This window comes from Microtus ochrogaster, chromosome 26 (genome assembly GCF_000317375.1).
Source record: "Microtus ochrogaster isolate Prairie Vole_2 chromosome 26, MicOch1.0, whole genome shotgun sequence".
Classification (NCBI taxonomy): domain Eukaryota; kingdom Metazoa; phylum Chordata; class Mammalia; order Rodentia; family Cricetidae; genus Microtus; species Microtus ochrogaster.
In genome coordinates, this window is record NC_022025.1 from 14,169,234 (window position 1) to 14,185,729 (window position 16,496).

Consider the following 16,496-nt stretch of genomic DNA (forward strand, 5'->3'; position numbering starts at 1 on the left):
AGACAGTGTGATTGTGCAGACTGTAGTCCCAGTGTGTCTACAGGAAGACAGTGTGATTGTGCAGACTGTAGTCCCAGTGTGTCTACACGGAGACAATGTGATTGTGCAGACTGTAGCCCCAGTGTGTCTACAGGAAGACAATGTGATTGTGCAGACTGTAATCCCAGTGTGTCTACACAGAGACAGTGTGCTGATGGAGGATTATAATCCCAGTGTGTCTACAGGGAGACAGTGTGATTATGCAGACTGTAATCCCAGTGTGTCTACACGGAGACAGTGTGCTGATGGAGGACTGTAATCCCAGTGTGTCTACAGGGAGATGGTTTGATGATGGAGGATTGTACTCCCAGTGTGTCTACAGGGAGTTGGGAGGCAGAGTCAAGAGCTCCTAATTGCACTCATAGGTATGGCCTGCACAACAGCAAAGAACAAAGAGACGCTACCTCCAAATTAAGGGCCAACACCCTAGGATGTCCCCTGCTCTCCACACATGTACACGTGCATGAGGTCTACATGTATATACATAGTACACATCACACTTACACTTACATACACACAATTTAAAAATTATTTTAGAACATATTCCCAAAGAATGACAGAGCTGTCATTTTGGAAAGAGATGAGGAATGAAGTAAGAATTTAAGTAATGGTGCAAAATTGATTCTGCTCTATTGCAAGAGATGAAGCTGGATGGACCGTCTCAGGAAGTTCATTGTATCTTTTCTACAAACAACATTGAGTCATTGGACCCAAAAGCACTGGTGCCTGCCTGATGGAGGTGGGTCTTGTATCTTATCTGTTGCTTTCATTGGTTAACTAATAAAGAAAACTGTTTGGCCTGATAGGACAGAAAATTAGGTAGGCGGAGTAGACAGAACAGAATGCTGGGAGAAAGAAGCTGAGTCAGGCAGTCGCCATGATTCTCCCACCCGACACAGCTACAGGTTAAGATCTTCCCTGGTAAGCCACACCTCATGGGCTACACAGATTATTAGAAATGGGTTAGATCAATATGTAAGAGCTAGCCAATAAGAGGCTGGAACTAATGGGCCAGGCAGTGTTTAAAAGAATACAGTTTCCATGCAATTATTTCGGGTAAAGCTAGCCGGGTGGCGGGAAGCGCCCCCCCCCCGCCGTTCATATTACAACACCTGCCAACTCCAGGAGAGAAAGGGGAAGAGCACAGCAGCAGCGGGGCAGTGGTGAGTTACATATCTGTGCAGTTGTGAATGTGTGTGCACACATATATTTCTGTGCAATCTTAGAAATCTCCTTAAACTTAAAGACAGCAATGTCCCTCTTTCTCCACACCCACATGCCTCTGCTTACACATGTGACTGGATCATCTCCTTAACTCCTAAAAGGTTGTGCCTCCCCCTTTGTCTGTTTGCAAATGTTCTAATCTGTGTGTGCAAGGAGACAATCTTGGGTATTGTTCCCAATACCCAAAGGAGTTATCTACTTTATTTCTGAGACAGGTTTCCTGCTGGCCTTCAGCTTGGCAAGTGGGCTAGTCTGGCTGACCAGCAAGACTGAAGGATCCTCCCATCTCCAGCTTCCAGCACGGAGATTACAAATTTGTGTCATTACACCTAGATTTTTAATTTGGGTTCTGAAGATAGAACTTAGGGCCTTGTGTTTGAGAGGTTAGCACTGTACTGATGCTACCGTCCCCCTAGTCCCAGTCAGTTGTACATACATTAACCCAAGGTACTGTTGGGGCCAACAGCAGAAGTCGAAAAGAAAGTGTTAGCAGAGGAAATGAAGTCAGGGAGGAGAGAAAGGATGTTACACTCGTTCAGCAGTTAGTGGGTCAGGATGGAGGTCTAGAAGGGTGACAAGGTATTCACCCGAACAGGTCACCTGCCCCTTGTATCCAGCTCATGAAGAATTGCTAAAAATATCAGGTTCAAATCCCTGGACTGATAAGCTTTGTTGGCCCGGCTTGTTTATCCCCTGGTGTACATTGAGGCCACGGGGCTGAGGTTGAAACATTACAATGGTCTGACGAATGGCAGGAGGGGAGGGCACATGATAAATGAGTCTTGTACATTTGTTTTCAGGTCAGAGTCACCAGACATACTAATTAATTTTAATCTATGGGGGCTGCAGGGCAGCTGATAAGTATTGAAGGGCTCTGATGACCCCACGTATTGTGATTCCTTTAAATATTTTCATTCTTTGGTCCCCTAAATTCACACCACTCTGGTATCTGGAAACCTCCACACATCCACACCCTAAATAGAAAACACTGTATGCACATAATAGAATATTATTATTCCATAAAGAAGAATGATATATTTATTCTGTGACAACATGATGATCTTTGAAAACATGCTAAGGAAAAGGCACCAAGCAGAAAAGACCATGTATTATATAATTCCATTTATAACAGTTATCCAAAGCCAGAAAATTCACATGCACAAAAAGCAGAGTAGTTAGTTGTCAGGGACAAAAGGTGGGGTAACTGGAGAGTGACTGCCAGTGGGTACATTTCTTTTGGATTATTCTGGATGACTCCAGAGAGTGGTATCAAGTGTAAATCTCAGGAGACACTAAAAAGGAATAAAATGTATACTTCAAAATGATACCCGTGTGCTATGTGGATTCTGGTTTTTATGTTTTACATGCATGCAAACATTATTTATTTATTTGGGAGCAGACACTGCTACAGTATGTATGGTACTCAGGATATGTTGTGAAACTCTGTTATCTCTTTCCACCACGTGAGTCCTGATGCTAGAACCTAGGCTGTCAGGTCTGGTGACAGGAACCTTTACTTACTCAGCCATCTTGTGCTGTGGGACAATGGTCTGTACCCTGTCAATTATAAATAAATGCTGATTCGTCAGTAGCCAGGCAGGAAGTATAGGCGGGACAACCAGACAGGAAGTAGAGGTGGGTCAAGGAGAACAGGAGAACTCTGGGAAGAGGAAAGCTTGGTCCACAGTCCTGGCCCAACCACAGAAGAAGCAAGATGTGACTGCCCCGCACCAAGCCATGTGGCTAACAAACAAAATAATGGGTTAATATAAGTTGTAACAGTTAATAAGAAGGCTGAGCTAATGGGCCAATCAGTTTATAGTTAATGTAGACCTCTGTGTGGTTTCTCTGGGACTTAACAATTGTGGGAAAAGGGCAGGAAAGAAGCATCTGTCAACAATCTTGTGCACTCCTGAATGCTCGTCTTTAGAAGCCTCTGAGAACTGGCTGTGATGCCAGAATACCTGGCCTTAGTTCTCACGCTTGCTCTGGTTTGCTTCCTAGACGCCAGCTGACTTTCTAGCCTTCCTTCCCCACCCATGCATTGACAGCGGGGGTGAGTAAGAGTCAGCATCTCCTGCCTACTTTGAGCATATATTACATATCAGGCATTTGAATGGATATCTCATTTCATCTATACAATAACTGTGTGAAGTGGGCCAGTCTGTTATTCTGATGTTTCAGATGCAAACACCTAGATTTGTGGAAGGCAAGTCGTCACGTAACTTAGCAAAAAACCAGCGTGGAAGCTGAGATGCCACACACCAGAGACCATGTGATAAGATACTACAGGAAACTGCTTTCTCTGACTCTTACAGCTCAGCTCAGGCCTTACGCCCCTGTCTGATTCGCACCGGCAATACATTGGTGCGATTACTCCACCTTAAATGTATCCCACCTTAAATGTATCCCACCTTAAATGTATCCCACCGCCCTATAGGATGCGATTTTCAAGTTATGTAGGAGTCAGGAAATACCTCTGAATTCTTCATAACATGTCAAATACTAACCAGAAAAGGTTTGTATTGATGTTGCCAATAGCGCCAGCCTACCCAAATGAAATGGATAAAGTCATGCTTGGATTAATCCCCGGCACGCAGGAGAAATTAATCGTGGTACCACCTCTTGTCAGTTTTGCTCCTTGTCCCATTGACTAGAGTAATTTGTTTAATTAACCTAGAATTGTCTTGTTAATTACAGATCATTTACCATACCCAATAACAGGTCAGGCTTCGAATTACACAATGATGTTTGAATTGCATTTATTTCCACATCTCTTTCTAAAAACACAGACGAAATAACTTTAGCCAGACCTTTTGGTATAAAGTATTACCTTAATTTAAGCTAGCAAATGGGTACACCCACACCTAATGAGATTGCCAGTGGCTCTTTTGTTTTTATAGATAAATAATAAGCCCTAAACGTGTGTCTCTGTCCACAATGCATGTGGTTCACAGACCCAGACAGAACAGCTAGGACCGACTGACTTCACCAAATGGGTGGAGGCGACAAGGGCTTCCAAGTGAAAATTTGCTAAGGTGTAACACTTCTACTTAGACCTATTATGAAGTATAACCTAAAGACAGCTCAACCGGCCCTTCTGTCTTTATTCTTAGTGTCAGTAAAGCAAAGCGGTAACAGAAATTTGCATCGTGGCAATGAAGCGTTTGGTATGAAATCTGAGCCCACTGGTGAATTACATATCTTTATGATCCAGAGACCTATGTATTAATAGATTCAAGGCCTGCCTTGGAACAGGTGTTTTGTTTTGTAAATATGCCTTGGTGTCAAATAATACTTTTTAAAAAAAATAAGACAATGAAGTTAAAAAACTTTTCGTGGTAATAATTAAAGGTGGTATTGGAGATAATATGCCCATCTATTAATAACCATTAAAATACGATTCAAAGAGTGCTTGAGAGGAAAAAACTAAAAAGGAACATACTTCAGGATCTGCTCGCTAACGCAGCCCTCCACATACGCCGATTTCATTGAATCTTACCTTTTAAAGAGTTTTATAATTTAAATGACTAGATGTCTAACAAGTGCCCCCCGAAAAGAGGAGAATGGAAGGCACCAAGGACTCTAAACATTTCAGCAAACGGTTGTTGACATGGCAGATGTGTTGGCTGATCAGGCAAGTTTACTGGGGGCTCAACGGCACGCTTGGTTTCTCTGCATCGGCTGTGCCCACTAGATTCTCAGATCTAAGAGGCAGGATACCAAACGTGCGTAAAAGTTCTAGCATTCAGAGGCAGAATATTAAAAATCGAGTAAAATGAATCTCAGCTCTGGCAAAGGAACAATTTTATATGAAAGGGTATTCAAATCCCCCTTCATTGAGCAACCACAATAAGCCTTGAAAATTTACATGATTGAGCTAGATAGAATTCAAAGCCAAAGACAAGGGGAAGGCGCTTTTCTCATCCCCCCCCCCCCAGGATACACAAAGAGAAATCCATAATTAAGCGTCACACTTCCCTGGGGCAGAGTGTTTTCTTACACTGACAAGCGAAAAGAGGCACTTCAAACCAAACATCGCTGTGCACAATGCATCTTTGTGTAGCTATTGTTTTAATGTATTTCTGGCTATTAGGCATTTATCTATTTTTGGTCAGCAAGGCATGCATTCTATTTGAAGAATTCTGGTTTTGCATAAAAGGCTGTAGTTACGTTCGTAGAATTATGTTTCTACAACGGTATCTGAAGAATAATTATGGCCTTACTTGGGCTGTTCTTATATGCATTTGATATTCCAGAAAGTAGCTGCAACTTTAGTGTAATTAATACAATCAAAATTAACTCTAAAGAGGAGAAAAAACTGTCCAAAATCGATTTAAACTCAACTATATGCTTTCTTTTGCCTCCTTTGTCACAGCCAGTTAAACATATCACACGCTAATCCTACGTGTTGGAAAATGCCAAGCAAACCATGTTTAACATTCCATCAAAACACCCAGAGACTAACAACACATTATGTATTCGGCAACTCTTTTGTTCTGCATCAAAGAATAAATCATATTACTTCAGCCTCATCCCACCATAACCACTAAACTACTCTAAAACAGAAATCCACTTATATTTCATATTCCATCAATTTCCTCTACTTGCTATTACATTTATATATGGTCATTTAACCGCTATCTGTATTTCTACAGTGGAAATAAGTTGTCAAAAATCACCCCGGTCCTTTGTTGGTTTTTTAAAATGATGACTGGCTTCCCCTGTCCGCCCCACCCCAGTTTCTGATTCACCCCATCTGGAGTAATTTTAGAACTAACCGTGCAGATGTATTGCAGGCAATGCTGAGCTGAGTAACAGAAGATCCAGCAGTGTCTCAGCCCTGGATAAAGTCACAGGAGCCAGCTTGGTGACTCGCACTGTACTTCTAGTGCTTGGAAGGCTGAGACAGGAGCATTGCCAGGACTCAAGACCAACCTGGGTGACTGTCATGTTTAATGTTATCAACTTGATGGAGCCTAGTGTCTTCTGAGATCAGTTCCTGGACATACCTGTGAGGTAGAAGAGCCACCCTAAAGTGGGCAGCATCACTAGACCAGCTTAGAAGGAGAATGCTAGCTAAGCACATGCGTCCCTCATTCTCTGCCTCCTGAATATTGATGCTGTGTCCAGGTACCTCATGCTCCGGCCACTAGAACTTCCTCCATGGTGGACTGCCACTAGAACTTCCTCCATGGTGGACTGAACCCTCCGATTATAAGCCAAGTTAACTCGTTCTCCCTTTAGTTGCTTTCGTAAGGGCATTTTATCACAGCAGAAAGTTAACTGGGACAAGAAGACACTTTAGTTAATTAATTAATTTAAAAAATAGTAAGTTTTCTGTCCTGCATGGTTTCCACAGTCATTAAGTCCTGAAGAAATCACACAGAGGTCTATATTAACTATTAACTGGCCCATTAGCTCAAGCTTCTTATTAACTCATAACATATATTAGCCAATTATTCTTGTCTATGTTAGCCACGTGGCTTGGTACCTTTTTTGGTGAGGCAGTTATATCTTGCTTGCTCTGTGGCTGAGTCAGCGCCGCGGACCAGGACTTCCTTCTTCCCAGAATTCTCCTGTTCTCATTGACTTGCCTCTACTTCCTATCTGTTTTTTCTGCCTATACATTCTGCCTGGCTACTGGTCAGTCAGTGTTTTATTAAAATACGATTGACAGGGTAGAAACCATTGTCCCACAGCAATAAAGTATGAATTTGTAAACACATTGTAATAAAACATTTCAAAATGTTTTTGAGCCAAGAGGCTGTATTTAATTGTATTCTATTGTATAATTTACTTTGATAAAGTACAAAATAGAAAGAATTAATAAATAATATTGATTAAAAATCAACAGTGAAAAAAAAATAGTAAGAACCATCTAAGGAGCTTTAAGTTACCAAACCATAACTCCAGAACTTTTGAAAATTGTGTTAGGGGTAAAGCCTGGTAGATAAACCTTGCATACTTGGGATGGAGAGATGGCTCAGTGGTTAAGAGCACTGACTGCTCTTCCAAAGGACCTGGGTTCAATTCCCAGCACCCACATGGCAGCTCACAACTGTCTGAAGATCCAGTTGCAGGGATCTGACACCTTCACACCAATGCACATTAAATAAACCATTAAAAATGTTAAAAAAAGACATTGCATACGTAAGATAAAAATTAATCTAAAATTAACATGGAGCTGAGTGTCTTCAAGTTCTATCAGCTAAATTTGGCAGTCACATGTATGAGTTCTGCTATAGTAAAATGGCAACATTTATTCACAAATACTATAGATATGACTGTAGCTAGCTGGACCCTTCATCTCTCTGGAGCCCAAAACAGTAAGGTTAAGTCAGTGGACTCTTTATACCTAAGAGGAATATTTCCCCTGAGTTTTAGCCTTAGAAGCAGATAGCAACAGATTAAAATTCTCCATGGGATGATTCCCCATGTCAAACAACCCCGCATGATAGTGAGGTGCCTTTCGGGTTCCTTTAAACCACAAGGTCAAAGGCCTTATTTCGGATAGGCCAAGTATCAAGCTTTCGTAAGGGGAAATATTTATGTGATAAATAGCATGAGCACATGCTGGCTTTTGATAATGCAATTTTACCTTTGCCACACCTTATAGTTTCGTGATTTTAGCATAAGATCAATGGTTTTGATATTAAATGTGCAGTTTTGATGTTCCATGGAGCCTATTTCATCCAGGTTGACAAGACTGCAGAACGCGGGCAAATCAGAGATTTCCAAATTGAGAGTCCTCTGGGATTGATGACCTCCATGGAGCCTTCTGCCTGGCCACAGGTATAACAAACACGCCGTAAGTCATTTAAGTATTAAGTGATGTTCTTTTATAAATGCCCATCGGATGAAATCAACAAACACTGCTGAGTTCCCTTTATGCAATTCTTCCTTATTAAACAGTGTGGAACCTTTCTTCTATCGTCTGATGGGTATAGCTATGAAAACTGAATGATCCATGGATGTCAAAATAAATTCCATCACATTGAATGAAAAACTCAAAAATTTGCACTAAACCCACAGAACCAAGAATAACCATGGTAGAAGATAGAGAGGGGGAACAGAAAGGCTGTCATTCCCTGTTGAGGATGTTAGAAAACGGTAATTATCATTTGGCACTGGTGGGAATAGAAACACACGACGCCATTTGAGAAGTCAGCATGGACATCCCTCAAGAGCCCGGAACAGAGCTGTCCTGTGGTGACTCGGGTCTATCCCAGAATGGTTCTGGGCCAGCACAGCACAGAGAGGTTGGTGCATCCATGGTGATGACTGCACAGCACAGGAAACAGAACCACTCTAGATTCCCATCAACAGCTGAATGCAAAAAAGAGTGTGCATACTCACAATGCAATTTCATGCATCTGTAAAATCAGATCTTGACCTATCTGGAAAAACAGATGCAGCTAAAAAGCATTATGTTTAGTGAAACAAACCAGTATTTTTTTTTAAGGAAAAAAAAAAAAACCTAACAGTATGTTTTCTTAAATATGCAGAACCTATATTTAAAATTATATGTTTATTTATATGCCATAAAGCTAGAAAGTAGATCATGAGGTGTGAATAAAACACCTTAGGGGAGGTTGGAAATAGAGAATGATAAAATATACATGGTAAGAAATCGGACGGGAGAACCACATGGGGAGAAGAGACCTACACAAGGGACAACAGGAAGGGAGGGGATGAGTGAGAACAAAGGGCAATAAATGCACATGAAGAAGCCAGGTGTGCTCAAAAGAAGAAGAAAGGAAGAAGGAAGCAAGGCATGAGGGAGAGGAGTGGGGAAAGAAAATTCAGAAAAGAGAAATTGTCTACCAAGACCATGGCAGGCTGAGTACAATGATCCAACACAGCACCTGATCTCAAGCACACACATACACATACAATTTTACATTATTTTCCCTCTAGTAACAAAAGATGAACACTTTCAAAACTGATATTCCCCAAACAACAAAGACGACGTAGCTGTCTAAAATCTTGACAGTTGCTGGCTCCTTCTAACAGGATGGCTTACCGAATCCGAAGGCACTGGCGCCTCCAACGCTCTGAGAAGACTGGGCACTTGTAGAGGTATACAGTCCCGTCACCAACAAGCCGTCAAAGAAGGTGCTTGTAGAGATGGTAACTGAAACACAGGAGGGGGAAAAGACTTCAGTTAGTATAGTGAGAGAGAACAGATAACTCTGGAGTGTCAGGGGTAGTCATCGGCAAATTAGCCGGTTACTTTGGCTCTATCTGTTGTGTCCTGTATGTATGTATGCATGCATGCAGGCGCGTGCACACACGAAATTGCAGAGGAAACAAAAGCCTCAGAACTTCAGTGTTATTAATTTGTAATTGCTGGTCCTAGCTTTTGCATGTTTCCTAGCTACATTTAAAATAATCTGAAAATAATGTACCATCAGATAGATTCCCCCCACACACACACACCATATCCAGTCCCATCCCTGAAGGCTATCAAATCATGGCTGGAGTTCTGCCATTATGACAAAACACTGTAAAAACATTATTCCACACTGTGGGAAACAATCTATTGTTGGCTGAACGGAGAACAGAGAAATGCACCGTGGTGCTTGTCATGGGGTCCCTGAAGTTTCTCAGCGGAGCACACTGATCTGCACGAGCTTGTCTGCTCCTCTGAACGAGAAAGGGACCACTGTGTGCTTTGTGCTTCAGAGCAAAGTCTACACGACAAGTCCACACGGTTGCACGGCCGCAGAGCTGAACGTACCTCTGAAGAAGGCTATGGTAAATCAATCTGTATGGCACAATCTTTGGGTTAGGCTTCTCAAAACTGTAACCTTGTCCCCATCCTAAAAACAAATCATGACCTCCTTCTTGACTAGCCTTGATAAGATAAAGACAATGCCATTTGGGGGAAGCAGGAGAGGAAGGTAATGGCGTTATTTTGGTAGTGCACAGACCGAGGCTGTCTTCCCACTGGATGGTAATACGGAGAATGGTCAGTCACATTAACTCTGATGAGATGGTCTAAATGAAACCCCAGGATGTCCAGTGAGTAGAAATAAATGGTCTGAAACATTCCCATCATACCGCATCAAACAAGACGCGCGTATAATAAAACAGCCTCGCATCGGGCCATCTCCCAAATGGCACTGGGTATTCGAATACATTGCCTCTCCAACTGCTGATAAAAAAAAAAAATAATAATAGTACGTTTCAGTGCTGGAATATAAATCAGTTATCTGTGCTCTGAGCTCACCAATCTACATGCATCTCGTTTAACTGTCAAAGCATGTGTGTGACGGAAGTACCATTATTACCCCGGCATAAAAAAATGAGCAATCTATGGAGCCGCACCCAGGGCTATCGCCTAAATGTCTGATTCCTAATCTACTCTTACTTCTATCGCTAGGACAGGATATAATATGGGGAAAGCGAAAGTACATCTGGTTTTCAACTCCAAGTTACAGCCCATCACTTTGGGGTAGGCGAGGCAGGAACTCAAGTAATCACATCACACCCCCAGTCGGGAGACAAGAGGGAAAAATGCATCCGTGTTCCCTGCCTGTCTGCGCCTCTATCCAGCTAGCTTTCTTCAGTCTTGCACAATTCAGGGCACCATACACGGTGGACCTGGTCTACTGACTGTCAAGACAACCCTAGAGACATGTCCACAGGCCAGCCTGACCTAAATTGTTCTTCAGTTGAGATTTTTCTCCCCACGTGATTCTAGATCGAGTTATTTGTTTATTTGGTTTCTCTCCTGTTGTTTTGTTTCTGTTCTCTTCAGATCCCAAAGTGGCACGCTGGCCAGTATTTTACAGCTTTTTTACTGGGCTGTTCACATGCACGAAAAAAAAAAAATAAAGCAAAAGCCCCAGCAATCAGTGGCATTGTTATCAAAAGAGCAAAAGGCTACGGAGGGGATGGCTCCTGGGCAGAGGCAGGTAAGGGATGAGGTCTGGGTATTAGGTCCTCTCCTGCTACCGGATGCCTGTGTTGGGCTTAGGAGACCCAGTTATCTCTCTGTCTGAATCTCCCCGTCTGCAGAATAATATCCTAACCCCAGGGTCCTGGAGTCTGTTTTGCTCAGTCCAAAGCCTGTGGTTGATTCTGCTGAACCTGATTTCCTGTACATCAATAAGTTCAGTAAGAGTAGAGAAAGACAGAGACAGAGAGAGACATGGGTTGGAGACTGAACCAGGCCCTCCAGGGTGTTAGCCATGAACCCTTAAAAACCATGTCGTCCCCAGCCTTCTGTTTGTGTTCCGTCGCAGAATCTCATAAGGTTCCCAGACAGTCCTTGAATTTCAGCTGCTCCCTCAAATCCACAGAGCTGAGATTACAGACTCAGCTGTCTTGACTAAGATTAATTATTTTTCAATTGCTTCTGTGTCCCCTGGCTTTATGAAGTTTGGGGGGAAGACAGCTTCCTCATTCCACATCACTGCAATCGGTAGAGAGGCAGTAATTAAGTTCCAATGTATCACGTCCTGACTGCTGTGATGTCTTCTGTACTTCATACTGCAGCCCCAGTTCCTTTCTCTAACATACTGACACCATGAGTTTGTCTGGTATTGGAGGCAAATCTGAATCTGAGCTTCAACTCTCTCCACTCTGGGACTGGAGTGGATGTCTTCTATTCCTTGTTTAGAAAGGGAAGACACTATGTAGCACACTGGAAACAATAGAAGTCACCATGTCTACCATGGATCTATACGTTCTAAACACCACACTGTGCGTGCAGTAAAACCGTTCACAAGCCGGGGCCCTTTCCTTTCCCTCTTCCAAGCCCTGAAAACAACCTTGCTCTTTCTCACTAAGAACAAAACCCTGCGCAGAGCTACTGGGCATCTACAATTATAGAAGCCTCTGACCATCCAGTTCCTGGATAGCCCGCATCAATTCCTGTGACCTGCAAGGACCCCCCCCCCAGCTCCCCTCCTCCCACGATTCCATCTCCGAACATTCCCACCGAGTCAGAGATGTGAGCATCTGAACGCAAGGCGAGCAGCATCTCCAGTTTATGTCTGCCCTCCCTCCATACATCTTCCATTATCCACTCAGGGAAACAAACGTGAAAACATTCCCGGAGGAAGGCTGAGTACAAGAACGTAGGTGAGGGTTCTTTCCTCTGCTGTCCTCAAACACTCAGCACTAGTCCCAAACGGAGGTGCCCACCCCAAAACAAAAGCCCCTCCCACTGATGACAAGCAACGGATCCGATGCATTGGCGGCGATACAAATTACACAGTCTGTTGCAGCCCGAGAGGTCTGCCTGCATCTCCGAACTGCCTGAAAAGTTTGGGATGCACTTGGTCCTATTTTCTTGGTGGAGATGCGGATACCTGAAGGGAGTAGAGGAAGCCCTGAGTGAATGTGTGCTGTTTTCTTGACTAAGGCCTTGTCAAGGACAGGCGAGGCTTAGAGAGATGGCAAAGCCTTCCTCCAGGAACCAAGTGCCAGTGTCCACAGTGTTTGCAGAAAATGCCCATCACAGCTTTCTCCCTCAGTATATTTACAATCTGAAGTCTGTCCCCTTACAGGCTGCTCCTACTTAGGTTAGCTAAGCCTGATCTCTTTGATTCACCATGAACCCTTGTCTATCTGTATGTGATTACCCCACCTCCATGTTCAGCTGGAGGCAGTAACATAGCCTCCCTCTTCAACTGCATACAGTACACACCCTGAGCTTCCAGGGTGCTGTGGCCACTCCATCCAAGAGCCCAGTTCACCCAGTTACTTTTTTCTTCATCCCCACACCAACTCAATCAGGTCCAAGGCCCTGTCCATGCTGGGATCTGGCAAACACCCATTATGTGGCCCTTCTAGGTGTGTTTAAATTTGAGAAATCGCCGGGCGATGGTGGCGCACGCCTTTAATCCCAGCACTCAGGAGGCAGAGGCAGGCGGATCTCTGTGAGTTCGAGACCAGCCTGGTCTACAGAGCTAGTTCCAGGACAGGCTCCAAAGCCACAGCGAAACCCTGTCTCGAAAAACAATAAATTAATTAATTAATTAATTTGAGAAATCATATCTGAACACCAAGCGAATGAAATGGAGTTATTGAGAAACTTGAGGCCCTGTCCCTTGATTTAAATACCACCGTAAGCTGACTACTGCCGAAGTTCTAGCCCCACGTCAGGCCTCTTCTTCAGCTCTAGACACACGGCAAGTCCTGCTTGGCATCCCCACTTGGATATCCAAGAGGTATCGTGAGACCTTGCCCTCCGTGTAACCAACGCTCAATGAATAACCCACACCGGCCTCTGGTTATCCAGACCTAAAACATCCCAGCCCCCTTTGGAATCAAACTCCTCCCAAACCTGTCACACAGCCCTCCAACCAATCCCGCCAGTTCTGCTGTGAAACTATATTCCAAGTCTGGCCACATGTCTTGCTGCTTTGGGTGAGCGCTGTCTTTCCCACGAACGGTCTCATCATTTCCGTGGCCCGGCCTTCTCAGCTCCACTCTCTCCTCTGCAGACTGTCTTCAGCCCAATTCAGTAAAGAATTCTCTTACAACACACATCTGACAGGCCGCTGTTGGTAGAGTCTCCCCTGACTTCGGAGGAAGGCAGTCTTGGCATTAGTGACCTACACAGCACTACTGTCGGATCGTCCTGAATTTCCTCTGCATTTTCATCTTTCTTGTCCCACTCCATCCTGGCAACTCTAGCTTCCTGGCTCAGAAGTCCTGGCGCTCCCCCCACCCCCCACCCCCCAGTGAATGAAGCCTGCCTTGAATGTGGTTTCTGCAATGGCAGACAACCCTGCCCATCTCCCCCCCCCCCAATTCCCAGAATCCCTTAGTTGAGTCAACATTTCTTCTCTTTTTTTTCTGTCATTATTACCGTGTAACAAAGTATATTGATGTATCTACTCGTAGTACTTTAATTACATTGATTGTAAGTCTTGTTCTGTAGAACAATGTAACCATCAAATCACTTCCGATGTTTTGTTTGGTAAAACATCTTGAGCATCTAGATAAAATCATGACATTTTTATATGCTCGATAAATACTTAGTGAATGGATAGTGACTAACTCATTCACAGAAAATAAAGTGGGGTTGTCTTCCCTTCAGGTTGTTACCCGGGAACTGTGCTATAAATTCTACACTCCAGGATTTAGGTCAGCTGAATCCCATTTGTAAAATACACATGGGGAAAAAGAGAGATGGGGGGGGGACTGGCTCTTTAAATATGTAAAATGTTTTTCCCCCCAAATCCAAGAGAGAGCAAAGCAGAGAAGTTAACCAAAAGGCCAGCCAAAAACATTTGCAAAATTAAAAAAAAAAATAGCAGGTAGACAGACTTACATGTATGTAAGTTCTCTTGTGCAAAATGTTTGCGTGACCATCTAAAAGAAAATATTCCCTTGTTCGAAACGAGTTGATTATAATCGTCACTGTTTGCTAGACCGGGGAATTTAAAGCATTTGTAGAGGGAAAAAAATGCATTTTTGCAAAAACAAAAAAACAAAACAAACAAAAATGCTACCCTGTTGACAGTGTGTAACAAGCCTTTATTTCCTTCTCTTTAAGCAGATGAGATGCAGAGGCCACATGTGAATTTCGAATCTCTCTATCTCTTTCTCTTATTTGTTTGTTTATTTTTAAGAAAGGGAAATGTTGCCCCAACTCTCGTGAAATTTTAGACCTCTCTTTCTGACGAGTGTGTCACCCCACGCCACGGCAGTGGTTACGCTAGGAATCATCACTAAAAAAATTAAGGGGTTTGATTTCTGTGATGAAGATCCGAAACTCTGGGGCCACGTGATCCACAGCCCTGGATCCAGCAGTGAGCACCATGTGATTCGCAGCCATGGACTCAGCCGTAAGCACCACAGGCATCCAGGAGTTGAAGAAAATGCTGGAGGCATGCATACATCGCCACAGAATCAGCTTCAACAAATGCCCGCCGGGGACTTAAAGCTTGGATGAAGCATTGCCACTTAAAGAGGAACCAGACTGTGGACACTGGTTAGCGCGCAGACACGGGTTAATACTGAAAAAAAAAACAAGACTGGAGCTGCTCCCACAGCTGATGTGGTGCAGCTAGACTTCTGCTGTGTTCTTGGGAAAGGAGAGCTCCTGCAGCAGCCTGTGATCACGAGGGCCGAATTCGCCCGCACAGGAGCTGAAGGAACTAGCTAGCGGTGTGGGATGTGCCTATGCTATGGCTTGAAGCCATACAGGAAGGTTCATTAAATGCTAGCATTCTTTAAAAACCAAAACAAAAACAGCAGCAACAAAACCCCACTACGCCCAGCTTAGATTTCCTATTCTCGTGCAGGAAATTTCAGGAGACCTGCAACCCACATGCCCTCGTGGACAGGAGGCTACAGAGGCCACACAGACTGTAAGAGAGCCTCTGGGACGCTGCACCAAGACCCTGAGTACTGAACTGTCGAGGGCACCCTTCGCCTGCCCCTCTTTCTTTTCTCACGAGAATGTTTCCACTTGTCTCTGCATGAAACTGTTAGTTAATTTGCCAACATGTCCTAAAAAGAAGACACAGAAATCAAGTACTGGACACTGTCATCTTCGCCGCCGCTTAGCATTCCACAGGTCTATCCTTTCAAGGCTCCTCCTCGCTCTCTGGTCCCTGCATCCCTTGGCATCGGGCTGCACCGTCAGCCTGTAAGCATTGATTCTTGCTTTCATGCGTGTTCTGACTTAACCGCTGCTCTCTTTTAATTTTCTGGGACGAACCCCTCAAGACCTATTTTCATTTCTTTAGTCTTAGTTCACTATTTACAGCCGCACCTGCCAGTAACTAAACAAGGGAAATCATCTTGAGAGCCTAAAAGGGACTCCCGATAAGTGACCAGAAATATGGAATATTGATATGGCTCATGATAGAAGAAACTGAAGCTAGCATTGTGAATGAAACTTATTTCAATCTCCATGAGTTACCACAAAAAACGTACAGCAGTCATAGGTCCCATAATACTCGACCCACTGATGAAATGGTTAATAAAAGGCAGAGATAACTATTTATTGTTTTAAAATAAACAAGCCATACATGAATCAGTGTGAGTGTATGTGGGCACGTGTGTGCTGTGTAGATACAGGTAATCCATTTTCACAAATACCACTAACAACTAGAGAAATTTTGATAGTTTTCTGATACTGGTTCAGAATGTTATCATCCCAAATTACATAATTTAAAATGTTCCATAAGTATTATTTCTTTAAAACCATGGATGAAACATCTTTGTATAAGAAGAAGTTACAATTAAGAGATACAGCTGGG

At 43.5% G+C, this 16,496-nt stretch overlaps 1 protein-coding gene across 5 annotated transcripts in view; it reads right to left on the reverse strand.

The window, feature by feature from the left end:
• Reln (reelin) overlaps positions 1 to 16,496 on the reverse strand; it is a 441,277-nt gene that overhangs the window by 367,398 nt on the left and 57,383 nt on the right. For all 5 annotated transcript variants that reach the window (XM_026784681.1, XM_026784680.1, XM_013350437.2 and 2 more), the window contains exon 2: positions 9,290 to 9,400. In XM_026784681.1, the coding sequence (XP_026640482.1) occupies positions 9,290 to 9,400 (111 nt within the window). The remainder of the gene's footprint in view (positions 1 to 9,289; positions 9,401 to 16,496) is intronic.